Source organism: Protomyctophum parallelum (genome assembly GCF_964188405.1).
Source record: "Protomyctophum parallelum genome assembly, chromosome: 1".
NCBI lineage: Eukaryota > Metazoa > Chordata > Actinopteri > Myctophiformes > Myctophidae > Protomyctophum > Protomyctophum parallelum.
The window spans coordinates 74,212,941-74,240,526 of NC_139697.1; the positions used below are offsets into that span (position 1 = coordinate 74,212,941).

The 27,586-nt window shown below is 41.9% G+C and overlaps 1 protein-coding gene across 4 annotated transcripts; it reads left to right on the top strand.

Annotated features, from left to right (window-relative positions):
* Window positions 1-69: 69 nt before the first annotated feature.
* Window positions 70-27,041, top strand: csf1rb (colony stimulating factor 1 receptor, b). 4 transcript variants are annotated; one of them, XM_083777748.1, is made up of 23 exons: window positions 70-297; window positions 7,609-7,893; window positions 10,207-10,530; window positions 11,248-11,384; window positions 11,791-11,956; window positions 12,944-13,056; window positions 13,171-13,334; window positions 14,291-14,406; window positions 14,787-14,895; window positions 16,247-16,428; window positions 16,901-17,019; window positions 17,545-17,671; window positions 17,909-18,013; window positions 18,336-18,446; window positions 18,870-19,032; window positions 19,876-19,940; window positions 20,220-20,317; window positions 20,690-20,812; window positions 22,912-23,023; window positions 23,124-23,223; window positions 23,789-23,915; window positions 24,873-25,002; window positions 26,000-27,041. In XM_083777748.1, exons 1-23 carry the CDS (start codon window positions 243-245, stop codon window positions 26,065-26,067), a joined length of 3,099 nt encoding a protein of 1,032 aa, XP_083633874.1. In that variant the 5' UTR covers window positions 70-242; the 3' UTR covers window positions 26,068-27,041. The 4 variants fall into 4 exon arrangements, with proteins under 4 accessions (XP_083633874.1, XP_083633872.1, XP_083633873.1 ...); XM_083777746.1 differs by having other exon boundaries at window positions 12,944-13,334; XM_083777747.1 differs by having other exon boundaries at window positions 12,944-13,334; window positions 20,223-20,317.
* Window positions 27,042-27,586: the final 545 nt, after the last annotated feature.

Below are 27,586 nucleotides of genomic sequence, written 5' to 3' on the forward strand. Positions count from 1 at the left end.
ATACAGACAGACAGGCCTCGACTGAGATAACCAGGAGAATGAGACATATACAGTACACAAAGTGAGAGTGACATAGACAGACATCTAGGTGAGAGAGAGAGAGAGACAGGCAAGATATGTTTTTGAAGGAGTGAGCTTCTATGGTTGGTCAAACTTGTGCAGGTTATTTAAAGAAACAAGACTATAGAGGTGAAGAAAGAGTGAAGAGTGAAATCCTATGAATATTTAGACAGGGAGAGAGGATGATGTTTGTACATATTCTCCTCCTGTTGATCCTTCTGTGCTGCTCAGCCCAAGGTAAGAATCCCTCTAATAATAATAATAATAATAGTATTCTTATTTAACAATACAACTAAAGAAAATCATGAAACAAAGGGACAAGGGTTGTGTTTCCATTTCAATTTCCCACTAAATTACAAGAGCAGAACAGCAGCAACAGCTAATGTCAACAGGTAAATTATTCCAGTCTGAAGGGGCTTTAAGCTTAAAGACTTGTTTACAAATTGTGTTTGACACAAGGGACAGACAAATATAGAGCTGAGCTCTGTCTAACTTGATAATTAATCATAAAAGGCACTAGATATTGTTGTAAATAAGGAGGATAATTGAAATTATGACATTTATATGTTGAAGCCAGTACATTATGTCTTGAGGTGGACATTGAAGTGTGTCATATATTGAAAATAAGTGATGGGTGAGAAAAGAGTCAAATTAAGTCTATTACAATTCTTGATGAATTAAAAACAAAGGACCACAATGGAAACAAGCCGTCAGGGCTTTTTGTGTTATCCTTTTAGCATTATTGTATAACTGTACCCTTTACAACGTAGCAATTATGTGTTAAGTGGAACAAGGTTTTATATTGAAACATTTTGATAGACAACATACCGTAACAGTATGATTTGAAGAATTATTTACATTGCAAAGCTAGTCTCGTAAGTCGTATGGACACATGTAAAGCAATTTGTAGGTCAATACATAACAAACTTAACTTTGTGGGGTCAATGTGATATTTAAATGAGCGTTCTGAATCAAGCCATATATATACACCAAGGTATATGTTATCATGTATTGCCATCCAAGACCACACAATGTTTTATGTTGTACAGAGTTGAACCTTGCGCAAAACTGCATTTTGCAATAGCATGGGGTTATTCAATATTTCATTTATATAACGGGTCAACTGATCAACTCAATAAAAAAAAACTAATAATCAATAATATATAGTGATACTGAGATAATGTGAGAGTTTCAAATATTTTTGGAAGACTTTAGCAATAGAACAGGCCTCCCAGTCTTAATCCGTCCCAATTACACACTGTACCCCACATAAAAGAAAGAAGCTTACAATATACTTATACACAGATATGAACAAACAATTGCATGTGTAGCAAATAAACACATTCTTTGGGTGATTCTATAATTTAACTGCTTACATTGATAGTGTCTGTGTACATCTTCATCTACCTAATCCATAACCATGTGATCCTGTGGCTGCAAACTAACCAAGTCCACCTTTCCTCAACCACTTCTCACTTCTTACTGATATTTATCACAATTTTGTCCTTGTAAATTGGCTATTTTTAGCAAAGTAGTGTGAGTGAAAACAGGAGGGGGCCTAGTATAGAGCCCCTGGGAAGAGTTTAAGTAATCACTGGTTCCAAGACACATTCCGATATCAGTGTGGAGCTACTGTTGAAACAACATGAAGAGGGGGGGGGGGGGGGGGGGGGATCATCATTTCATGAAGATGATACATTTTTACTTACTTTAAGACACATTAAAAAACATTTCTATATTGTAAACCCTGCATATTATGGAGATTTATTCTGCTTTTAAATGCCAGTTGCATGAAACATCTTCTTGACGAAACTCACGGCAAAAACTGCAACGCTATAATAAATCACTTATACTATTGCAGTAGTAATTTGTCCATCCTTGTTCTCTGGAGTGTGCAGTGCACACTGGATCATCACTTCTCCATGTATGGTTATCCAGGGTAAGATGAGATTTTCATAGTAAATGTGACCTGTGGTCGCAATAAATGCACGTACGACTGTAAATCACGTAACTTGAAAGCCGTTCACCCCACCGACTTCAAATTCGACACACGCGTTCCACACCACCATGCATTAACCACTTCAGCACTATATTTAGGCTATTTGAAAATAGCCGATCTACAAGCTCACAATGCTTGTCGATCTGCTATTTTCAAACCATTTTTATGGAAACTTGCAAAATGACCACTTTTACTTTAACTATATTTCAATGTGAATATGTATACATTTACCAGACTTTTTGTAACAGTATTTCTACATTAAGGTATTGGTACTTTTACTTAAGTAAAAAATGTGGGGCTTTTCCACTGAACACTACATTGCTTTGTGTGGCGTTGTTGACAAACTGCAAACATAATAATTTACTATCGATAATATAGAGATTGGACAGGGAGACAGTGCTGTTCAGATCAAGTTTTTATGTCACTGCTAGCCAGCGGATGGATGGATGGATGGATGGATCGATTGGTAATAGACAGACGGATGATCATGATATTGTCGCTGTCGGGTTGGTTCACTTCAATGTTTATAAAACTCACAGACATACACTTTCATGCTCACTTCGCAGTGACTCTTCACTCCTCTTCTTCTTCACCGTCACCACCAAGCAAGCAGGAGGAAGTACAACTGAGAGGAGGAAGTGGGAGAAACACACGCACACGCACATGCACACGCACACACCACAACCGCTACTGCCACACCACAAAGGCCTCTCTGACCAACATATAGTGGGCGAGTGCATCTGTGTATGGAGAGATGTTTATGTGAGTGCAGTATAGAACCATAACATGCGTGTGTGTGTGTGTGTGTCATGGTCACATGTGATGCACAACATATAAGAGTGTGTGTGTGTGTGTGTGTGTGTGTGTGTGTGTGTGTGTGTGTGTGTGTGTGTGTGTGTGTGTGTGTGTGCATGTGACAAGTATGTCACAAGTGCATAACTTAAAGGAGCACTTCACCCATTCTCAACCTTATCTTCATACAATTGGTGTTGCATTAAAAAATACCCACCTGCCTACCAATTATGTCGGTGGGCGGTGCTATTGGAAGCAAGTTGCAGCCGTGTGTGAGCGGCATTTTCCATCCACCAGCTGTTTAAAAACCAGGAAGTGACTCCTGCTCTTAGCTGCATCTCGCATCTTCGTGACGCGACTGTCTGGGAGTAGGCCCTATAGTGTCGAAGTGTCCTTGAGCAAGACTCTGAACCACTATCTCTCCCGATGTGCAGGTTGGTGCCTTGCATGCATGGTTTCCTCCGCCATCAGTGTATGAATGTGTGTATGAATGGGATATGTAATGCACAATCTATGTAAAGAGCTTGGGATAAAAGCGCTATATAAATGCACCATTTAACAGAAATGGTGGCGACTTCGACACACCGGCCAATCTCTAATCAACCAGTTCCATTGCAGCAAATCAATGCAATTATGGATGCACATTCCACACTAGACGATCTACTGCAAGAAGAAAGGTGACCTGAATGTTGCTTGAACCGTTGATATAAGGCTTCATTCCATTCATTCCATTCCTTCATCGACATGTAGACATGTCGCAGCAGAAATCGAGACTCATCCGATCATGCAACGTTCCAATCTTCTGTTGTCCAATTTTGGGGAGCCTGGGTCTTGTTCTGCTGTAGCCTATCTGCCTCAAGGTTTGATGTGTCATTACCTCAGGTTGTAAGGAGTGGTCATTTGAGTTACTGTTCGCTTTCTATCAGCTCGAACAAGTCTATCCATTTTCTCTGAACTCTGGCATGAACAAGGCATTTTCACCCACAGTGTCATGCAGTGTGTACTTTCAACTTTGATTGTGTAGTTATGCTCCTAGTGTTTCCTGTCTGCTTTAATTGTTGCTACCTGTATGGTCTCACCAGTCTGCATTGCAATTGTATTTCACCTGTGTCCTGTTCGGTCTCAGCCAATCGTGTTGATTGTAATTATGTTTCACCTGTGTCTAGTTGTCTAGATTGTATTTTATAGTTTTATTCTCATGGTGTGTCCTTGCCCTTGTATGTCCTGCTTTATTGCCAGCTTGTATAGAGTGTCGCAGTCCACCCCCTTTCATGACGACACCAGGCCCAGGAAATAATTCCCAATGAATTTTTCCCATAGACATCATGACAACAAACAAACAAATATTTTGGACCAAACAAATACTTACAAAGAAGAAAAACAACAAGGAAAGTGTTGTAACCTGCCGTTTTTTCTTCTTTCTAATTATTTGTTCGGCCCAAAACATTGTGTTTATTGTCATGATTTGTCACGACAAGAGTTGGCTTTGTCCACGGCGTAAACGTCTTTAAATAAATACTTTTTGAAAAGTCTATGAGGAAAATGAACGGGGAATTATTTTCCGGGTCTCTCGAGGGGGGCGGGACTGCGACGCTCTATTGTGAGTTTGATAATAAATCATCATTGAACTTCATCTGCTTGCCTGCCTGTGTGGTTCTGCACTTGGGTCCATGCTGCTCACAGGAAATGTCTTCTTTTTCACAACAGTCTGTAATGCACTAATACCTAGAGATGTTGCGTGTTGTGTGCGTCAAAATCCCAGTAGATCAGAAGTTTCTGAAATGGGCTACCCAGAAGTCAGACCAGCTAGTTTGGCACCAACAAGTAACAACCATGCCACGTTCAAAGACACCAGTAAATTAGCCTGGCGGGGCCAGACTCATAGCGAGGATTCACTGACGCTTCAGTGAGTCTGCAGGCCCTGCCAGGCTACCAGTAAATCACCTTTCTTCCCCTTTCTGAAGCTCGGTTTGAACTACAGCAGATTGTCTTGAGTCTTTCTCTCCTTTTTCTGTGTTTGCATGTCTAAATGCATTGAGTTGCTACCATGGAGGATTTGAAATTTGCGTTAACGTGCAGTTGGGCAAGTTATAAAGTGGCCGGTGCGTAGTGTATATTAAGAATTATTGAGGAGCAATTATAAGAAGATATAGTTGAAGATAGGTTGTGACACTGAGGCTTTACCACATTGAGTCCATTTGGGCTGAAAGTAATGAAGTGAAAGCTTTAGAATTACAACAGAATGTATATTCTCACTAGCTGTCATGACTGACTTGACCTCTGCGTGAATGTGCGTGCGTGCGTGCGTGCGTGCGTGTGTGGTCTCCTCCCAGAGAAAATGTGTTTCCTGGACCAGAACACTGTTTTTTTTTTGTCTGAACCCCCTGAACACACAGACACACACACACACACACACACACACACACACACACACACACACACACACACACACACACACACACACACACACACACTTCCATGGAGGCCCTCTCTCTAGTTTTCATTTCCCTTTTCTCCAACCTAACAGCTCTAAATACCACAGAGACAGAACTGTCCTGATTACCAAACCCCGGAGTCTTGATATCTCGATATGACTCCCAACTGCCACATTCCACTAGTCACATGATCTATCTATCTATCTATCTATCTATCTATCTATCTATCTATCTATCTATCTATCTATCTATCTATCTATCTATCTATCTATCTATCTAATCTATCTATCTATCTATATATCTTGTATTCTAGTTCGTTTATTTGTTAGTGGAATATCTTATTCTCATTCTGCAAAGCCCAGCATACTTTTATATCCAGCACCTGACTAATCTGAGTAGAAATGTTATAATCTAAAGCAATGTCCTTATAAATGAACTAATTCTAAAGGTGGTTGCACACTGGACACGTTTTTTGGAAAACAGATGGAGAAACACAGCTAAAAATCCGAAAAACGCGCTCTTTGTGCAGGGACCTTTACTGTTCTACTTCCAGTGGGAACAGATTCTGGACACCGTTCAGTTTCATCATTAATCCATTGCTTATGAGAACTGATTACAATAATATAACATTCTCTATCATCAGCAACATGTATGGTATTACTTGTCTATCAAATATGGTTTTTATTGAAAGGCAACCAAGGGATAGAGTATAAGGACTTTATCTGCTACAAAAGTATGGTAAATCACACTTTGACACAAATGTTGCGGTGGAAAAATATTAACAGGTAGTAGTAGTAGCGGCCTTCAGTCTCGAGAGACCATGGCACAAGTGCACTTGGATTGGATCAGGTGGTGCTGAGGGAACAGTACTTTGTGTGTCTGACTTGGGATTTGCTTATTGAGACCAAAGGTCGCAGTTAACTATGGAATGGAAGCAGTCTGCTGTCACCCAGGCGGATATGTTGATCTGACCCCCCATGCCAAAGCGCCAACGCTCGCCCATACAGTAGTTTGCTGTCGGATGCGTGCACGCGACCTCGCCCTTTATTAGGGCCTCAGGCATCTTACTGGTAGTAGCGTTCTTGGAGCACATATCCAAATGCACAAAATAGTGGTGCATGTGTATTTTGAGGCACCATGGGCTGGTAAGTCAATGGGCACCTCATTCCAGGGGTGGCCTGTGCCACTCGAGGCCACTAGAACGTTGTCACAGTGGTCACATGCAGCATGTACTTTAGTTACTTTGGGTTACCTCCCATCCCCTGCATGAAACTGAACGAACACACAGCAACATGTTTTGAAAACAGTTTGAGCTCTATTGAACCGACCAATCAGGACGGTTGTGAGGACGTTTCACTTTCAGCCACAGAGACAGGATCTGGAAGCAGGTAGCGTGAGTGGCTTAAGGTGGCGTGGGAACATGGATGGAGCGATCATGTACACGTACTGTACATGCACAGCAAGTAGGAGAAAACCATGTGCCCCGATCAGCACCTGCCCCATATTTCTTCCACAGGAGAAAGTGCCCTTTTTATGCCTACATAATATATCTAGATATATTTGCCCTCCCAAATGTCTATGGAACAACCTATTAAAAATATCCTTTTCGACATAAACAATATAACATTAAATCTTCAGTGACTTGGCATTTGTGTTTTTGAGTGGTAGCCTACTCATGCCTGTAAACCATAGGGCTGTAAACTGATTGAGCAACAAGTCAGTGATTCAATTTCAAATTGTAGCCTATAAAGATTCTCAGGAATTTGTGTTGATTTGTACCACAACACAAACTACTTGATCCAAGCCCTTGCCTTGTAGGAACACATTGAAAGTGATCGTGCACATGTATGATTTTCAGTTGCTGTCACCTTTTCTTTGTCCTTCTACCCAGAGAGTTGTGATTGCAGGCAGGCTGGTCACTAAAATGGTCAAGGGTCAACAGTTTAGAAGATCCTGGTGAAGGGATGAGAAGAGACTCTCCTCTCTCAGCACCAGCCCCCCAAAAAGAATACAAAATAATAATGTTTCAAATAATTTCACAGGATTGTTATAATAATCAATCAATAGGCCTATCAGTTAAATGCCTAGACATTGGGGCGCCCACTGGCCTAGTGGTCCAGGGCAGGCATGCATGCCAGATAGGCTCTGGACTGTTGCATGTTCGAGTCCCGTTCATGACAACCTTTGCTGCATGTCTCTCCCCGTCTCTCCCTCCCTCTTTCCTGTCTATCTTCACTTGAAACTATCAATAAAGGCAGAAAAGCCTAAAACAAATAGTTAAAATAAATAATAATAAGAACTTGTTTCTCTCCCTCCCACCAGAACTGAGCCCTCCATCAATGCTTCTGAACTCCATCTCTCTCCCAAGCGGCTCTGAGGTTGTTCTCACTGCCGGCAGGGATAGCTTCACCCTAGGCTGTCATGGCAATGGCTCTGAGATCCCAGTGGGTTGGAACAGCAATGCATTTAAACTGCGCCACAATCGCCAATCGACGGACTCGCTGACTGTCAGCAGGTTGGATTCCAGACACACCGGAACGTACAGCTGTGGGTACCTGAACCAGAGCTTGAGACACCTGGACTCATGGGTTCACATCTATGTCAAGGGTAAGATGCCATGAAGTTGGCAGTATACAGCAGTTGGTTAGTATATGGACTTTTTAAACATGTTCAGTTTATGAACTTATATGTACACCTCCTTCCAAGACCAGTCAGACATTCAGAAGAACAGAAAAAGGTTAAAGCTGCAATAGAGTTTCTGACCACTAGAGGGCAGTATAGTAACTTCATGTATTTGAGTAAAAACAAGACACAGCAGCCCTCTTGTTGTATGTAGGGTATAACCTCGGTACCAATTAACTACCAAGGCTTTTATTTTCGTTCGCATTATTTTGGTTGGAGGACAATAAATTGGTCAACTTGGCCGGTGACTACCCAGCGCATTGTTTTTATCTTAGTTCCGACAGGTGCTATGAAAATAACCTCCGTGTTACCTTACCACCCATCATGGCACCCATACAGTGAGTAGGCTGGCGCTGGCCTATGTTTCTAACTGGAACTGGCAGTGGCAACCAAATATTATGTCCCACTTCACATTTACAGATGGATGAACTGAAATGCAGTAGGCGTAGGCCTAACATTGCGTTTTTCTGCTGGGCTGTCCCTGTATCGGAAACCCAGACGTTTTTATTTCCAGGGAGGAAAGAAAAGTCCACTTCAATTTGGGTAGTAGCTCTCTGCTGATTTCTGATCGTCTGCACCTTTGTTAAATTGACGCACACACGCAGTACAGTACAGGCGTACGCTCTCTCTCTCTCTGTCGCTCCAATGAATTAATTAGTCTCATGTCCAGCAGCTGCGCACAGTTTCTCCCGGCGGATCCTGCCGGGAGCCTATGCCACATTGAAAGCATAGGCAGATAAGTAAGCCTGGGAGTGGGACCGAGGCTAAAGCATAGGTGAGTTCCAGGCAGGCCCATCTATCATCTATGCCTCATGTCCTGTTTAGGAGTAATTTTGTGTGTGTGTGTGTGTGTGTGTGTGTGTGTGTGTGTGTGTGTGTGTGTGTGTGTGTGTGTGTGTGAGAGAGAGACGCAACTTGGCCTGTTGTAGCGCCACCATGAGGCTGATTTGAAAACTGTCAAGTGGCATTTCTTCCTTAGCCTATAGTGTATACAGTCTATAGCATACAGTCTATAGCATGCACGGCTTGGGAAGCCGTGGATATGCACGGCTTGGGATATCCATATCCGTGGATATGCTCCTGAGGAGGAGGAGGATTCTAAAAACGACTTATAAATCCTAAAGCCTTGTTTATACTTCACTGTGCAACGGTCCTAGCAGATATGCAAACTCACAGCACATCTCATTCAAGACACTGAACTTGCAGATCTGCCATTTTTGCCATCCAAATGCATTATATGGTTAAATGGGCCCTAAGAGATGCAGAAATTAACTAGAAAAAGTTCCCTTCTGGGCACAGGCCTACAGTAGCAGTAGAAGTCTGTGTGAAAAGACTGAAACCAATCATATGAGTAGAGCCTTTTCGCTGTTCACAGACATGTCATACAGGTAGGGTACAGCCAGCTGCAGCAGATTGAATGAATGAATTACTTGAACGTGTAACAAAGAAAAGCATTAAGTGGGTGCAGCAGGTGTTGGATGTCCTCTGAGTGTGTATATATATACACACACACACACACACACACACACACACACACACACACACACACACACACACACACACACACATTAAGCTTTATGCTTAACTGTCAGCTGGCTGCATCAATAGAGGGTATGCGCGTGACATCATCATTATTCCCGGAAGACGGCAGTTATGCGGGACCAAAAAACTCCTTTCTGGCTTTGACACGTGTGGTGGAATCTGCTTCACGTTTTGAGTATATGCTCAAGCCCCCCTCCAGTAGTAGTAGTAGGGGACAAAAGTTTAATTTAAGCCCAAACCACACCAAAGGACGAGACGGTTTGACGTTCGTCCCGGCGGTGTGATGTGTCCTGTTGCACGTCGACCCAAGTGATTCAACTGGTTAAATTCAGTGGCCCAAACCACACCAATGGGTCGCCATGCAACCGTTTGGTTGCAAGGAGTTGGATGGCGACCTTTTGGTGTGGTTTGGGCTTTAGGCCACGACAGAGGGGTGCCGTCTCAAGCAAACTTGAGCCACGAGAGGCACCACCGATTGCACTAAATCTCGTCGAAGATTGCAAAGTTCGCTTAGCCGACTCAACCCCGTTCAAGTTGCAACCCGATATTGACAGAATAGTAAATGCTCGTCCCCCAGAGTCCCGCAAGTAGGGACAGTTGCGAGACCATTTACTCAAACCATAAACCCATAAAACATATTAAATTTTATATCCTTGTGAAATAAAAACAGACATTGTCACCTCTCCCTTCCTACAGATCTTGAAAACAGGTTGGCAGAGGGGGGGGGCAACCTCTTTGTCACTCCTCGCAGGAATCCTTCCATCATGAAGGAGGGACAGGACTTCCTGTTTGAGTGCCTGCTGACCGACCCGAATGTCACAGAATTGGGCTTCAGAATGGAGGGGGACATAGCCAGAGGGCGCGGTGGTCTCCCAAGTGGCATGAATGTGACCGTTGACTGCCAAAGAGGTGCCCTGATCAGGGACATGAAGCCCAGCTACAGGGGCGACTATGTCTGTACTGCCACCAGGAATGGAAAAGAATACACCTCCAATCCTGTGAGCATTCTGGTGATACCATGTAAGAACTTTCAATCAATCAATCAATCAATCAATCAATCAATCAATCAATCAGTCTGTCTGCAGTGGTGTAAAGTAACATAAAGCCCAAACCACACCAAAGGGTCAGTTTGGGACAAAATGTTATTTTAAGGTAGACCTGACCACACCAATGCAACTCATTGCAACTCAATGAGTTGCATTGGTTTACCTTAAAAAACGTTTTGTCCCAACCTGACCCTTGGTGTGGTTTGGGCTTAAACCCAAACTCAAGTACTGTACTTAAGTACACTTTTGAGGGATTTGTACTTTACTGGGGTGTTTCCAGTTTTCAATAATTTTACTTCTAATCCACTACATCACAGAGACAAATATTATACATTAACTCCACTACAATTATTTATTTGACAACTTTAGTTATTACTGGTTACTGATTAGAGCAACAAAACAAACAAAAATAACCACTTCAGCCCTATATACATTTCGGCCATTTGGAAATAGCCGATCTACAGTAGATATTTTCAAAATATTTGTATACGTTTGAAAACTTCAAGGGACATTCTGCAGAATGAGCTGATACCGACATTTTGATACCGATACTTTTGAACTTTTACTCAAGTAAATCCCAGACTTTTACTTTCAACAGAGTATTTCTATATTGCAGTATTGATACTTTCACTTATAAGTGAACCTTTTTAGTAGTTTTTCCCCCACTAAGTATAGTACATCTCTGCCCCAGGGTTGCGGTCCCCTCCCACGGTGTCTGTCTCTGACGAGGAGCTGGTCCGTATTGTAGGAGAGAAGATGGACATCACCTGCATCACCAGCAACCCCAGCCACTTCTACAACGTCACATGGACTCACACACACATGCAGGTCAATGATCGCCTTATTACAAACATTTATTGTTTTATGATCATTACAAAGCATAGATTAACCACTTCATGGCAATATACATTTCGGCAATATACATTTCGGCCATTTGAAAAATATTTTGAATATAGCAGATCAAAGGATTTTTATACATTGGAAAACTTGAAAACGACATTCTGCATAATTTGTACTTTTACTTTTGGTACTTTAAGTACATTTTGTACATTGCAGCATTGCTACTTTTACTTTACTTTACTTTTTCCACTACTGCATCCTAATTGTGTTGTAGATACAGTACGTACATAATATATATCTTCTAGATATATATTATTATGTACGTTACGTACAGTTAAGTATGTCTTCCAAAATGTAGGCTACAGAATATCTGATTGTTGTCCTATCTGTGCAGGCATTGAACGTGACTAAGCGTCAGAATTACTCCGGGCAGTCAGTGCTGCACATCAGCAAGATTGTCTCTGTGGCGGCTGTTGAGCACAGACACAGCGGTGTGTACACCTGTACTGCCATTAACGAGGCCGGGACCGCCACAGCCACCACTACACTGACTGTACTGGGTAAGGACAGATGGGAAATGAGAGAGAGAGACTTTTAATTTTACACCTTTGTTAACTTACTACAGAATGCAACATTTCAGCAAAAAAAGAGTATGGTGCCTGACAACTGACATTAACCTCAAAACAGTACTAGTACTAAAGACCTTCCCCCACCGTACACAGAACCCCTTCCATAGTCCATCATGCTAAGTTGAACACCTCAAGATCGCCCACTGAGAGAGAGAGAGAGAGAGAGAGAGAGAGAGACGGAGAGGAGATGGGGATAGACAGGAGGGGAGGGCATAGAAATATGAAACAGAGGTTGATCGGGGGACATGTTGTGAGCTTGTAGATCAGCCCTTTAAGTGGTTAATTCCTTTGTACCCTCATTGGTTTGTCAAGTTGCTAGTCTAAATGTCAACAGGAAAGATAGAGACGTAGTTGCTTCCAAAACATTATGGGCTAACTGATTCATTGAATGCTGCTTAATTGTAAACACATAAGAGTGGGTGGCTACAGTAATCCCTCAACACCAGCACTCGATCTTCTTAGATGAGTTCCGGTAGTCCAAGAAATTAACCTTAACTCGACTCTGAACATGTTGTATAGGTCTTCAGCAACTAAGTAGAACTACAAACTCAGAAACACCCATGTTACCTACCATGCACACACACACTCACGCGCACGCACACACAAGCACACAGTAAGCCTCCGAGTCTGAACTGCTTTCATCAGGATACATTCCTAATAATAATAATGCAATTCTAGTGCTGTCTACGTAACATGCTATAAGTCTGTTTAAAGGGTTCAGCCTCCAGGAAGAAACCCTAAATACAAAGTTAATACACCAATGCACATAAAAACGACTGTCACCTCATAGACACATGAAAAACTAGAAAAATACAAAAATTGTGACATTCCATCTTTAAAAAGTACTTCTTCCACCATTGGAAAAAAGTCTTACTGATATCCTTTCTCTCTTCTTTTCCTCCTCTTCTCCTTCATCAGATGGACCCTACCTGAGGCTCTACCTGCAGCCTGTGTGGAGTGCTAACATCAGCACTCACTCCATGGACGAGAATGGGGCTTGGCAGGCTAACGTTAGCAGTGGTTTAATGGAGGTCTATGGAGGAGGCGCTAGCAGAGTGGAGGCTAACGATAGCAGTGGTTTAATGGAGGTCTATGGAGGAGGCGCTAGCAGAGTGGAGGCTAACGTTAGCAGTGGTTTAATGGAGGTCTATGGAGGAGGCGCTAGCAGAGTGGAGGTGAAGGAAGGGCAGGATGTGAACCTGACGTTGGTGATGGAGACCTATCCTCCACTCCTCTACCAGAGATGGACGACGCCGTCACACCTCGACACCACAACACACAAGGAGAGCTACTCCGGCCATAACAACAGGTCACATTCACTGTTATTATTAGTTATCGATATTAGTTGTAGTGGCAAGAAGTTGGTAGTAGTATCAGTAGGTGAATACATTATGGTAGAGAAGTGGTGTAGTACTCCCCTGCTCAAAAAGGAATTCTGTCTTAGGTCGGCGATGCAATGCGAGAGAGCGGTCTAGCCAACACCAACTCAGGACTCCTGTATCTCCACTCTCCAGTGTCCTCTGTTCTGTAATAACTCAAGGCTTGCTCAACCCTAAGGCGGGCCGCCACCAGTCCTTGCGCAACATGCACAGGGTCTTCAGAGCACAGACCCTGTAGCTTCGTAGGTGGTGCGCATCTTGCCTTTCCTGGCTTTGCTCTGGGTTGGTTCCTCAGAGTAGTTGGTTCCCATATTGTCAGTTTGCTTGCCTCTATTTCCGGGTACCTGACGTAGCCAGCCTCATCCTTCTCCCTGAGACTTTGCCTGTATAACTCGTGGTAGGTCCCCGTAGACAAAGAGGAACACATTTCTGATGCATCCATGTGACACCTATATTGTCATTCATAGCATTTTTGGGTCAGCAGTAATGGCCAGGGTTCAAATCCCTGGTAGGACCTATACATCTTACGAATTGCAGCTTTAAGTAGGTTCCTCTGTCACACAACATCGAAAGGATCCTGGTTTTAAAACGAGCACGTCCTCCTGCACACAAAAGGGATATTTTTTTCTCCTCTGGCGGCCACGGATTCTGGCATAGCGGTCTGGCAAGATATTAGCGAGCTGTATTCATTATTTAAAGCTGCAAGCTGTCACTTTCATCATGAAAGTTTCATGTTCTACCCAGAACTAGTCTACCATATACAGATTGTTAAAAAATAAATACATATATAAATGTTTTGTTCTCTATGGATTGGATTGGAGATTTAAAACTGTTGGTGTGTTGTTGTACTGTAATAATTATTATAATTATTATTGTTGTACTGTAGGTATGAGGCGAGGTTGCTGCTAAGGAGAGTGCGACCTGAAGACAGAGGAACCTACACCGTCCATTACTCCACCCCATCCTACAACAACTCATACACCCTCCACCTGAGAGTCTACAGTAGGAAACATCTTCATCCACACATTATAATTATAATTATTACAGATAATAATAACAATAATAATGTAAATTAATAATATTACAGTTATTACAGTTGTAGATCAGCTCAGCAGAGTCAATATCATGGTCATCATCATCACTGAATGAAATAACCACGTCACCAAATTAAATAACAGCTCTAACGTGTGTGGATACTCCCATGGCCAGCAGGTCATTATCACCTCAATATCACCGCTTAGCCAATCACATTGGCATTAGAATTCCTCTCAGCCAATCGCATTGTCATTAGAATTCCTCTTATCACATTCGCATTGGAATGACTATCAACCAATCACAACATGGCGTCAGAACTAACTGTGGTATAAATGTCATTATTCCAGAGCCTCCCAGTGCCGAAGTCACTCATAGGAATGGCAGTGTGACGTGCCGCAGCTCTGGATATCCCTTACCCACAATCCTCTGGTACATCTGCCCTGGGGACACTAAAACGTATGTCCAATGACTCCAATCACCATTTTATTTCATTTCATTTCATTTTATTTTTTAGTATGTCGTACGTAGGTATGTAGTACATACATACGTACGTACGTAGTAATAAAAAGTCTGCAGATGACACGACCGACAGAAAGGTTCAAACGTTGCAGCCTAGGCATCAATAGGGACTTTAACCCATTTAGGCCTGACCTCGAAATTAAAAAAAAGAATCTTCTAAATCCTCCAGTTTTCTGTTTTCTGTATTTTCACGATTTTTCAAAAATAGCAGACCTACAAGCCCGTAGTGCGCCACTCGGTGGCGCGCTATGAGCTTTCAGGGCGGCTCCGCTAGGCGGAAGTACGGCAGCTGTGACGCAATCGCCGTAGCTGTCAAACTCGTTAAGCAAACAACCGTCAGCGACGCGTCTATGCAGCATGTGTCAAACATTTTTTTTTAAACACCCCGTCGCGCATCTAACTATTTCTTAATTCTTAAATGCGCTGAACATAATCATCAGTAGAAAGAGGAAGGTGCTGGAGCAATCTGTGTTATTCTAAAACCGTTTTAATAAACATGGTTAATATGACATATTAGTGTTATTTCTTCATTGATCAGACCATGCCAACACATTACACAGCATAAGAGAGGTGATGGAGCAATCAGTGTAAATGTATGACAGCTATAATTTCAATAAACATGGTTATGACATGACGTTGTAGACACTACGTGGAAGTGTAGGTTCTGCTGTAGTAGAAAGGGCTGCGACGGAGAGCAGGTTTATATATCGAGCACTGATCCATTTCCGGTTGTCGTAGCCGACTGCCATAGCCGTCGTTGCTTAAAGTCACTAATATACGCTACAGTATGTGCACTTGGAAAAAAGCTGTCTGGACATGATATCCAAAGCACGTCTCCGCTCAAAAACACTTTCTGTGGATACAGTGCCCTTCAAAAGAGAATTACACGGGAGGCATGAGGTCAGTCCGCTGCCCCCCCAGGTTGGCAGAGGAAGTGTAGCGCCCAGGATTACATTAGATAATTGGCACTGGGTGAAAAGAAAACTGGGTTACAAAATCGTGGGATAAAAATTTAAAAAAAGAAAAAGAAAAGAGAATTACACAGAGACTAACAAAACGGTAATATTATCTGCAGCAATGTAATACTTATTATTAAAACACAGACCCATCCATCACCAAGAAATAAAGTCTCTAAGTCTAAGGTCACCATATAGTCACTATTACATTTATTTACATACTGTATGTATTCTTTACAGTAGCCTATATACATATTATGTAGTATCGGTTGTGAAGTGCATTATATACTTAACTCATCACTCAACACCAACACCTATTTTCCAAATAACAGGTGTGGCGATAACTCCACCTATCAGCATCCAGCCACTTATCTGACCAATGAGACAGAGGATGAGGTACACACCCAACTTGTTCTGCCGGTGACTAACGAGGACGTCACAGTAGAGTGTGTGGCCTTCAGCCATGTGAATACGTCTCGACGTCACGTCTTTGTTGGTCGGACCCATCACATACGTATGTATCACAGAAACGCACAGACGTATACATTTTATTTAGACCCCAGACGATATATCGGACGATATAATAATTGTAATTGTAATTGTTTTGACGATTTCGGCAATCGGAAATTATGCTATTATGTTTTGCGATGCAAGGTGTTGTGAGCTTGTAGATCTGTTATTTTTGAAAGGGCCTAATTGGTTACATAACATTTCATGGATAATACGATTTGTGCTTATTTTTACTCATTTGTTTGTTTGTAAGTCAAATGTTATCAAGTACAAACTCTAATCAAATCAAATCAAAGTTTTCAAAAAAATAAAGATTGGCATCATACCCCAAAAATGTGCCATTGGTCGGGCTATAGTTTTATTGAAATGTTTGTAAAAGAATATCAATAGTGTTGTTGTGGTTGTATATACAGTAGATGACGGATGTCCTTTCAGTATATCAACAGTAATATTGTTGATGTTGTGGTGGTATATAGATTTTCTTTCAGCCACCAGACAAGCTGATGGAAATGTCTCCATAACTGTGATTGGAGTGTCCAGCTGGGCCGCTGTTCTATTCCTTCTACTGTTGGTTGCTGTTTATAAGTACACAAAGGTATGTTGGTCTGCTTTTAGTCTGTGGTTGATGTCTTTTTATCTGCAACAAGCCAGCTAGTATACTGTACCCCACTCTTCGGTTCAGTCGGTTGAGGTTGGGCTAATAATTGAAAGTACTGCCACAATATAAAACCATTGGAACTGGCTTTGTCGGGCCTATATAACACAATTGTGGGACGGAATCCAGGCCTGGAGGGAGATGTGTATCACTGCATGTATTCCTACGGGCTGGGGTGGCACCCGTCAGCATGGACTAGGGAGTGTTGGGCGGGAGGAGTAAGACGAAGACCCTGCATCCTCCTGGTGGGGACCCCCGGTCAGGGCTGAGTCAGTACGATGCAACAGCAGTGACGACACAGAAATGTCTGTGGGGAGGAATCAATCGGCATAATGACTAAATTGGGAGTAAAAAATAATTGGCTACTGTGAAACTGTTTAAAAAAAAGAAATATAAATAAATAACAGGATTACATAGACATATACATCTATCTCTCTCTATCTCTCTCTCTCTCTCTCCTTGCAGAAACCCAGGTATGAGGTCCGTTGGAAGATCATTGAGAGTAGCCAGGGTAACAACTACAGCTTCATTGACCCCACCCAGCTGCCCTACAACCAGAAGTGGGAGTTCCCACGAGACAGGCTACGTTTGGGTAGGTTGGGAAATATACCGTATATTCTGGTATAGTATTTTAGATGTAATTTATGGACACAAAATGTATTTTTCACCATATTTTCTATTGATTATTCTTGTGGTACTTTACTTCTTTTTTCAGTATGTCTCCTTGATTATATGTAAAATATATGTTTTCAAATACATTTTGGCCAATTGTTGTGTGAAACGTCAGACCATCTGTTTTAGTATAATGTGTGTGTGCGTGTGCGCGCAGGTGCTGTGCTGGGTGCGGGAGCGTTCGGTAAGGTGGTGGAGGCCACCGCTTACGGTCTGGGAAAAGAAGACAACACCGTCCGCGTGGCTGTCAAGATGCTCAAACGTCAGTCCCACACCTCTTATTCACATCCACCCATCCCTATTACTTTGAAGTTAGCTGGTATTTTTGGGCATTTCTGTGTACATCTCAGCATGGGATATAACTTCCTTGTTAGACTCAGATTATATTTATGATTCCTTATCCCCCTGGTGTGTGTGTGTGTGTGTGTGTGTGTGTGTGTGTGTGTGTGTGTGTGTGTGTGTGTGTGTGTGTGTGTGTGTGTGTGTGTGTGTGTGTGTGTGTGTGTGTGTGTGTGTGTGTGTGTGTGTGTGTGTGTGTGTGTGTGTGTGTGTGTGTGTGTGTGTGTGCGCGCGCGCGCGCGCAGCCAGTGCCCATTCAGAAGAGCGGGAGGCCCTGATGTCGGAACTGAAGATTCTGAGCCATCTTGGTTACCATGACTACGTTGTCAACCTGCTGGGTGCCTGCACCCTGGGAGGTAGGAAGACATTTTGGGGACTTTGGACCGATTGTATACAGCAGTGGTTCCCAAACTGTTTAGCTGAAGTCCCAAAAGAAAAATTACGTTTGCCAAGTTCAAACTCAAGCCATGATAATTGGTTAATTGATAATTAATATCACGTCAAATAAGAACAGTGTTCCAGAAATAAACAAATGATCACGGCGGTTTGACTCATATGGATATGACACATTCCTCTGACGGCGAGAAAAGAAGAATAACTTATGAAACTCATTCTGCATAATGAGTACCTTTTGATCCGAAGTATATTTGGATGCCAATACTTTTTCACTTTTACACACGGGACTTTCACTATTTCTACATTGCAGTATTGATACTATTTAAAAATGTGAGTTGTTTTCCCACCACTGAACATCAGGTTACCTGTATGTATGCCGATAGGTCCCATGCTGATGATAACAGAGTACTGTAGCCACGGTGACCTCCTCAACTTCCTGAGGGGACGTGCCAAGGTGTTCCTGGACGCCATCTCCAGCGTGTTCGTGTTGGAGGAGGAGCGGGAGTTGTACAAGAACATGGCCGCCACGCAGGCACGAATCAGGACGTATGTTCACATTCATAGTAGACTGGCACAGTTAGCTCTGGCACAATGCAAAAAAAATAAATATATATAGACACCTAAATATTAGGTGAATATTCTAAGTTTGCAAGTGAATAGCCCTAGATTCGAATGTCTATGATCTTACATATATTTCATGTATTCCAAATACACAGCCATTTGAACTTATAGCACTGCCTGTGCAGTGTGCACCCAACCCAATAATTAATTCCTAAGACTTGGAGACTAGTTTCATATTAATTTGAAAGTTCTGGCATAAAATGTGTATTTAGTCAAATATCTCCACTTTTCCACGAGCTGCACACGGACGACATTCTCTCCGGCAAGGGGCCCGGAATGAGTGCAGGACTGAACAGATCAAAACTTTAGGAAGCACAAATATATGGGCACACAAAATAGGTTGTGTGATCAATTACCCAACACCAATCGCAACACACCTGTCAATTGTGTGCGCCATAATGTTTGTGCTTCCCAAACATCGACTGTTCCCAAAGGAAGTTTTTATATTTTCAGTCTAGCTTTTCATCATGTAAAAGTGGCGATATTTTACATAACATATGTTTTCTGCCAGAACTTTCACATGGATATGAAACTAGAGGACAATATCTGACTCAAAGTCAGATATTGAATTAATTACTAGGTGAGTATACACATGGTCAGCATGTAGCAACCTATGGTAGCAACCTATCATAAATGATTTCTCAGCTGGTCCTCACCCCGTCATCATTATTATTATTTTTTACCACCAACCACTTTTCATATTAGACTCTGGGAAGACCTGTTCACAGTTCTACTTTGAGATTCAATCATGTTCTGTGTGTATTGCAGGGACAGTGGTATCTCTTGCGGTTCAGAGGTATTTCAGGAGATGCTCCCAATGACACAAGCCCAAGGTGTGCACGCACGCACGCTCGCACGCACTCACACACACATTCACACCTATAGTATTAGTCTATATACTATCTATCTAGACAACTGTTGGTACTCGCTACAGCCCCAGAGTAGCTCCACTATAGATGCTTTGCTTGTGGGCACATCCAAACTGTGAATTTCTCTCTCATACACATATCATTTATTGTGTGAAGAGCATTATTTAAACACAGTTGCATTATGAAACGTGCAATTCAAATAGACGTTAGTGTTGATGATTGTTATTTCATGTTGCTCTCCAGCAGACAATCAGTCAGACTGCTGGTCTCTGGACATGGATGACCTGATACTGTTCTCCTACCAAGTGGCCCAGGGAATGGAGTTCCTGGCCTCCAGAAACGTAAGAGAAATGCACGCAGTGCACGGAACACACAGACACACATACAGTACAAACACGTACAGTATGGTAGGCCTATAGGTTTCTTGTACTGTACACACGCAAACACCCATGCACACACACATGTTCTTCTAATATTGATACTGACCTCCAGGTGATTTAAAGTTTGTTTTTGGCGTTTTCACCAAGCTGTTGACAGGTTCATGTATGTATATTCATATTTATATATAGTACATATTTATATATGTACTATATTGAGACAGTACTGTATACAGAAAGACAAACAAACTGTTTAACTGACTGACTGACTAGTTTAGAACTTGAATTGTGCAGCACTAGCACTCACTCTAAACAGTTATCTCCCACTGTGCCCAGTGTATTCACAGAGATGTTGCAGCGAGGAACGTCTTGCTGACAGATCAGCGCGTGGCTAAAATATGTGACTTCGGACTGGCAAGAGACATCATGAATGACGACAACTATATTGTTAAAGGAAATGTGAGTTAAGCTTAAAGAGACACTATGTTGTTGTCATGTTCATGACAACCAGCATATTTGACCTTGTATAAACCAGTAAGACGCCTGAGGTCGCGTGCATGCATCCGCCTCGTTTGACAGCAGACTGCTGGGCGAGCGCTGGCGCTTTGGCATGGGGGGTCAGATCAACGTGGAATGAATTCTGTACTGGCCATAAATTTAACTTGGGGTGTAAACAAGAAAATCCATCTGGTGGAAAGTACTGTACTTAAGTCCAGTTTTCAGGTACTTTTACTGTACTTTTAGAGTACTTCTACTCCACTACATGCAGAGACATACTACTGTTACTCCACTACAATTATTTGAACACTTTAGTTACTAGATACCTACATTAACATAAAGCACTTCAGCCCTAGCTATTTTATTATTATTATGTATTTATTTATTCTCTCTTTTTTTTGTTTACATTTTAGACATAATGATAACTTGTGTAACCGGACATACTGCATAATGAGTACTTTTACTTTAGGTACTTGAAGTATATATTGATGCCTATCCTTTTGTTCTTTTGAAAGTAAAATTGGATTACTGGCCACTTTTACTTGTATAACTGAGTGTTTCTATGTTGCAGCATTGATGCTTTTACTTAAGTAAAAATCTTGAGTCATTTTTCCACCACTGTCCATCTATACACACCTCTATGTATAGACCGATTCCGTACCGGTTTCATGGTCGCAGCCTACGTATTTCCTGTAGGCGGACTCGACGTAGCTGCGGGGGTAAAACCCTCACCAGGCGCACCTCTTTCACTACAGTGAACGGCAGAGTGACTGATGTTAGTTTGCCGCAAACTTTACTCCTTTACATGCTTTTTTACTAACACTAACATTACAAAGATGCCCAGAACATCGAGATGAACCTGTGTAGTTTATGGCTGCTCCAACAGTAGTGGCAACATAACAAATAAAATAAAACGGAATGTCTAATATCCACCGCGATGGCTGAGACCAGAGCCATTGAGTAATGGTTGAGACAAAGCAGTGAAGAATCCTGCAAGATACATAATTTCAGTCTTACCCAATACCCAATCTTTCTGTTTTATGAACACAAGGCTGCTGTATTTTATACCTCATACTAAGCATTTAAAGTATGAGGTATAAAGTACAGCAGCCTTGTGTTAATAAAACAGAAATATTTGGTATTGGGTAAGACTGGCGTTATGTATCTTTCACTGATTTGTCTCAACCATTGCTCAATGGCTCTGGTCTCCGCCACCGCGGTGGATATTAGACATTCCGTTTTTATTTTATTTTTATGTTGCCACTACTGTTGGAGCAGCCATAAACTACACAGGTTCATCTCGATGTTCTGGGCATCTTTGTAATGTTAGTGTTAGTAAAAAAGCAGGTAAAGGAGTAAAGTTTGAGGCAAACTAACATCAGTCACTCTGCCGTTCACTGTAGTGGAGAGGTGCGCCTGGTGAGGGTTTTACCCCCGCAGCTACGTCGAGTCCGCCTACAGGAAATACGTAGGCTGCGACCATGAGACCCGCTACGGAATCGGTCTATACACAACTCACTAGACTATCTATACACGACTTGGGTGTTTTGCCAGCATGTTATGTAGACAGCACTATAATTGTATTGTATATAGTCATAGCACGCCATAGTACATATGTATAGCATAGTAGTGAATATGTATAGTTTATTATGTATAGTGTATGTATAGTTTCATCATATAGATATTCCACTGTTACCTTCTTAGCTTACGCATGTTTCATGATGGATGCTTTTATGTGATGTATTCCCATGCTTTTGTTCTTGCTTAAATGTAAGTCGCTCTGGATTAAGAGCGTCTGCTAAATGCCTAAATTGTAAATTGTAAATTGTAAACTATATATTGGTCTTGTATGACCATTGGTTCCAATCAAGCATTAACATAAATCTCTCTCTCTCTCTCTCTCTCTCTCTCTCTCTCTCTCTCTCTGTCTTATATATATATATATATATACACACACATACCCCCTAATGAGGTTATTTGTGTGCTTATTTTATTAAATTAAAATCTGAAAGTTTTTCAGAAAACTTTGGTCTAAACATTTGTATTTGTTTTAAATATAGGCTCGTCTGCCAGTGAAATGGATGGCTCCAGAAAGTATCTTTGAGTGTGTGTACACAGTGCAGAGTGATGTTTGGTCCTATGGTATTCTGCTGTGGGAGATCTTTTCACTGGGTAGGACACAGCTTTCATTTAGTTTAAATATATGTTGTAGTTTGAACTATGCACTCGCTGACCTTTCCTTTCTGACTACTCTCTGTCCATTATACTGTAGGTAAAAGCCCCTATCCAAATATCGCTGTGGATGCCAACTTTTACAAGATGATTAAAGATGGCCGCCACATGTCTCGGCCAGACTTTGCCCCCCCAGAGCTGTAAGTAATACAAATAGAGAACAAACTGGTTCTGGAACTGGAATGCAGGAATTCCAAGAAGCATCTCCCCTAATCTACATAATTATGTCTTTTACACACAGTGTTGTTTTTGTCAACTAAAACTAAGACGAAGTGTTCGTCGACTGCCTTTTTCCACTGACGAAAACTACATTGAAACTAAATGAAAACTAAGCTATGATGACTAAAACTGAGACTAAATATATTGACAATTTCGTCAACAAATAAAAACTAAACTAAAATGGTACTAGTGGACAAGAGATCCAGTAAAAGTCATTATACACGTGTAAAATCAGCCATTACAACAGCATTCATCCATGCCCCCAAAATACATTTTAGTCGACTAAATCAACTGTAGATTTACTTGACTAAAATCAGACTAACAATAAAACTTTCCAGGTTACTAAAATGTAACTAAAACTAAATGAAAGCTATTCAAGAGACTATGACTAAAACTAAAATCAATATTTACTGCCAAAATCAACACTGTTTCCACCCCACCCCACTCTGTCCCTTCCTCTGATGTCATCATTCCCGCCATCCACAGCTATCAAATAATGACTCACTGTTGGAGTCTGGAGCCCACCGAGCGGCCGACCTTCAACGCTATTGGACAACTCATAACGAGGCTCCTGCTGATGACCAATGATGTCCCGGCAAGTCACAGTGACCAGGTCAGCTCGTTTCACTGGACAGAGTGTGGATGAAAGACAGACAGACAGACAGACAGACAGACAGACAGACAGACAAAAACAGTGAAGTAACGTTTTATTTTTTTATGCTTTGCTGGATTCATTCCAATTGTCAATACTTTTACTTCTACTCCAACACATCTCAGATCCAAATATTGTACTTGTACATACATTAACCACTTCAGCACTGCATACTTATTTCCATACATTTTGAAAACGTACATAGTACTTTTATAGTATATTTTGAATTTATGCCAACATCATTGTACTTTTACCCAAGTAAATTTAGAATTCCGGACTTTTACTTGTAAAAGTATTTCCCTTGTGGTATTCATTTTACTTAAGTAAAAAATGTGAGTACTTTGGATAGGCATAGGATGTTCTTTAATTCATCATTAATGCATTAATATATCGATCGATCAATCATTCTTTTTTTTTTTCTTACATTTTTTATCCCATGATTTTTGTAACCCTTTTCTTCCACCCATTGCCAATTGTCTAGTGTTATCCTGGGTGCTACACTCACTCTGTCAACCTGGGGAGAGCAAAGGACTGACCTCATGCTTCCTTCCATGCATGAGGAGTTCTAGCTGCTTCTTTTCACCTGACAGGGGGGAGTTTCCCCGGTTGGACGTAACGTGTGGAAGGAACACGTTATTCGAACCAGTTCCTTTCCCCTCCATCAGGCGCCCCGGCTGGCCAGGGGGAGGCAATTTATAGACCAGGATTACTGCATGTACTGTACCCTAGGCCTAGGGCACACAGGGAGAACATGAAACATGGCCTTTCTCCACACAGAAAGGCCCTTTTGCCAACCCACCTCGGGTAATCTGGTTAATAGTAGCTGGTTAGTACTTGGATGGGAAACCGTCAGGGAAAACCAGGTGCTGTAAGCTATCGATAGATTGTTCTGACACTCTTTTCCTCCCTTTATTTTAGCCAAACTACTGGTACATGCATGAAGGTGTGTCCACCAGCAGAGAGGGATGGGAGGTGGATGAGGAGTGCAGAGAAGCAGGAGGAGAGGAACTGAAGAAGGAGGATGAAGCGAAGGAAGTTGTCCAGCAAGGTGAACTTGGCATTTGGCACTTAGATGCACTGTTTACTGTAGGTACATACTACTATATACATGTGGAAAGAAAACTTGTATCCCTTCACAATTTTGGGTGGGGTCTTTAATAATCCATTCCTCAAAGATGTAGGCCCTGTTTACACGGACACGGTGTCCATAGAAAACTGAAAATAAAGTATCATTTGCTGAGGTCCCTTTAGACGAGAATTGTGAAAACAGCTTCCAGAATGTAAATCTTTGAAAACGCTGTCTCCTCCCATCTCCATGTCAACAGGCAAAACGGTGAATCCGCAAAACTTGTGACATCATTCTTGTACAAATAGACATAAAAAGGTAGACGCCTCTTCTGGCTCTGGGGCGCGTGTCTCTGTTGAAGGCAATATATTCCTGAGATTCCTTGCGAATCAGAGGCAAATTGTAAACATTTGTTTTCTCATGCCAATAAATCTCCCCTGGAATGAATGGATAAGTCCCGTAAAAGACGCACTGTGATTGGCCTGTAGTCACTTGAGTGGCAGTGAGAGACGTAGAGGAGTCGCATGAGTGACGTCACTTGGGCAGCGACACAGCGTGCCTTCAGCACTTCTGCTTGACTTCCTGCCTTAAATGGAGACACGTTGCTCCAATGAACTGCAACGGCCAATGAGGCTTTCTTTTTTTATATATCTATGCTTATACATGCGTGCCTGGCATGGTGCCTGGTCTATTTTGCAGTCCGTCACCGCCACCTGGCATGCACATTACTTTGCCGAATTCTTTGGAGCCCGTTTCCGTCTAAAAGTGGCTTTATTGACGCAAGGCTTGCTCACGTGCCAATCAGGGAGAGGGTCAACTCAACTGCCAGCTAAAATATCCCTATTGTTCCCTGTTATCAAAGTTATTAGTCTACTGTCTATATGGCTTTATCAATGTTTTCCTGTGCCTCTTTTATGTCTTGAGAGTATGACCTGTAGTAGCCATCTGACTCCTATTTCTTTTCTTTATTTTCCTCTAGAAGCCAGAGAGGAAGAGCCACTAATGATGACAACTAAGAATGTCACCAACGTTTACCAGCACTGCTGATGGCCAAGGGCAGAATCAAACTATAACGGATCCTTTTTTATATTCAACTGTTGTTTGGCTAATGTTAAATGATTTTAAATAGTTGGCTTATACGTGGGAGAAGGCGCCCTATTTTGAGACAATGGCGAACTGGTGTGAAGCACAGTCAAGTGAGTGGCGATGATCTTTTGGTATTTTCCGGACCAGAGAAGGGTTGGCGGTAGGTAGGGTAACCTACCCCAAAATAGGACCCTATAAGTGTCAGTTTCAGACAATTGAAGCATTCATTTAAAAATAAATGATGTCACATGGAATTACACATACTGTAATGAATGTATGTGTGTGTGTGTGTGTGCGTGTGTGTGTGTGTGTGCGAGCGAGTGCACAATTATATTGTCAAATCTATTTTTATTTCAAATTCTATTTTTTTATTTCAAAATCATTTTTTTTAAACCCTCATTTTGTATTATCAAAATGTTTTATGCTATTTTGTATAAACTTGAGGTTTTTGACACATGTCCAAGTGCTGTGCCAGACAGGCGGTAGTGCGGAATCTCCTTCGGGTTTGAGTAAATGTTCACGCTCCCCTCCTACTCGTAGTAGGGGATAAAGTACAGTTTTAGACTGCGACAGAGGGGCGCGTCTCAAGCGAACTTGAGCCACGAGAGACCCCAATGATGCATGTTGAACGTTGCGAAGTTCGCTTAGTCGACTCAGCCCTGTTCGAGGCCTGACCCGATATGGACAGAATAGTAAATCATTGTCGCGAGGGGGACGTGACCATTCATTTTCTCAAACCCGAAGGAGATCACGTCCCAGATGCCTTTCTTCTAGGAAGTGTTTTGGGAAATTGGGAGGACTGCTGGTTTGCTTTAAACCTTGTTGTCTCCGTATTACTGTTGATTCAGTAGTACATGTATTCTTTTGTATCAGAAAAAACTAATATTTGTTCAGTTGTTCTTTGTTTTGATTAAATTGCATTTGACCAAAGCCAAGTCAAGTCAGTCAGGTTTATTTATATAGCATTTAAAAAACATAACAGGAAAGCAGGTCAAAAACTTGACTAACCCTTACCTCACCCCTAACCACAACCTTAACCCTCCCCTATGCCTAACTGTAACCTCCTCCCAGCCATAACCCTAACCGGAACCATCCCAATTCCTTATGTCTAACCTTCCGTCCATCAGACCCTCCACCACTTTGGTGGATTGGTGTACTTTAATGAGTACTGTTGATCACTTTATTCACCATACACCGGCTGGACATGTCAAAACTGTTCCCTCCACAATTCACATCTGAATCCCTGCGCCCACTGCGCATGCGTATATATCCTCGTGTGCGTTGCCGTAAAGGAAACTATATAGAACTGTCGTAAAGTGTACAATAGAGGGAAACACAAGTTAACAAGTACCTTCATAATGACATCACCGTCCTAAAAATAATCAACTTTAAGTTGCATTTGAAGGTTCAACAGTGATTTCTATCTCTCTCCAGCTCTTCTCCATCTATCCATGTACCTCTCTATTCACCAATAATTCCT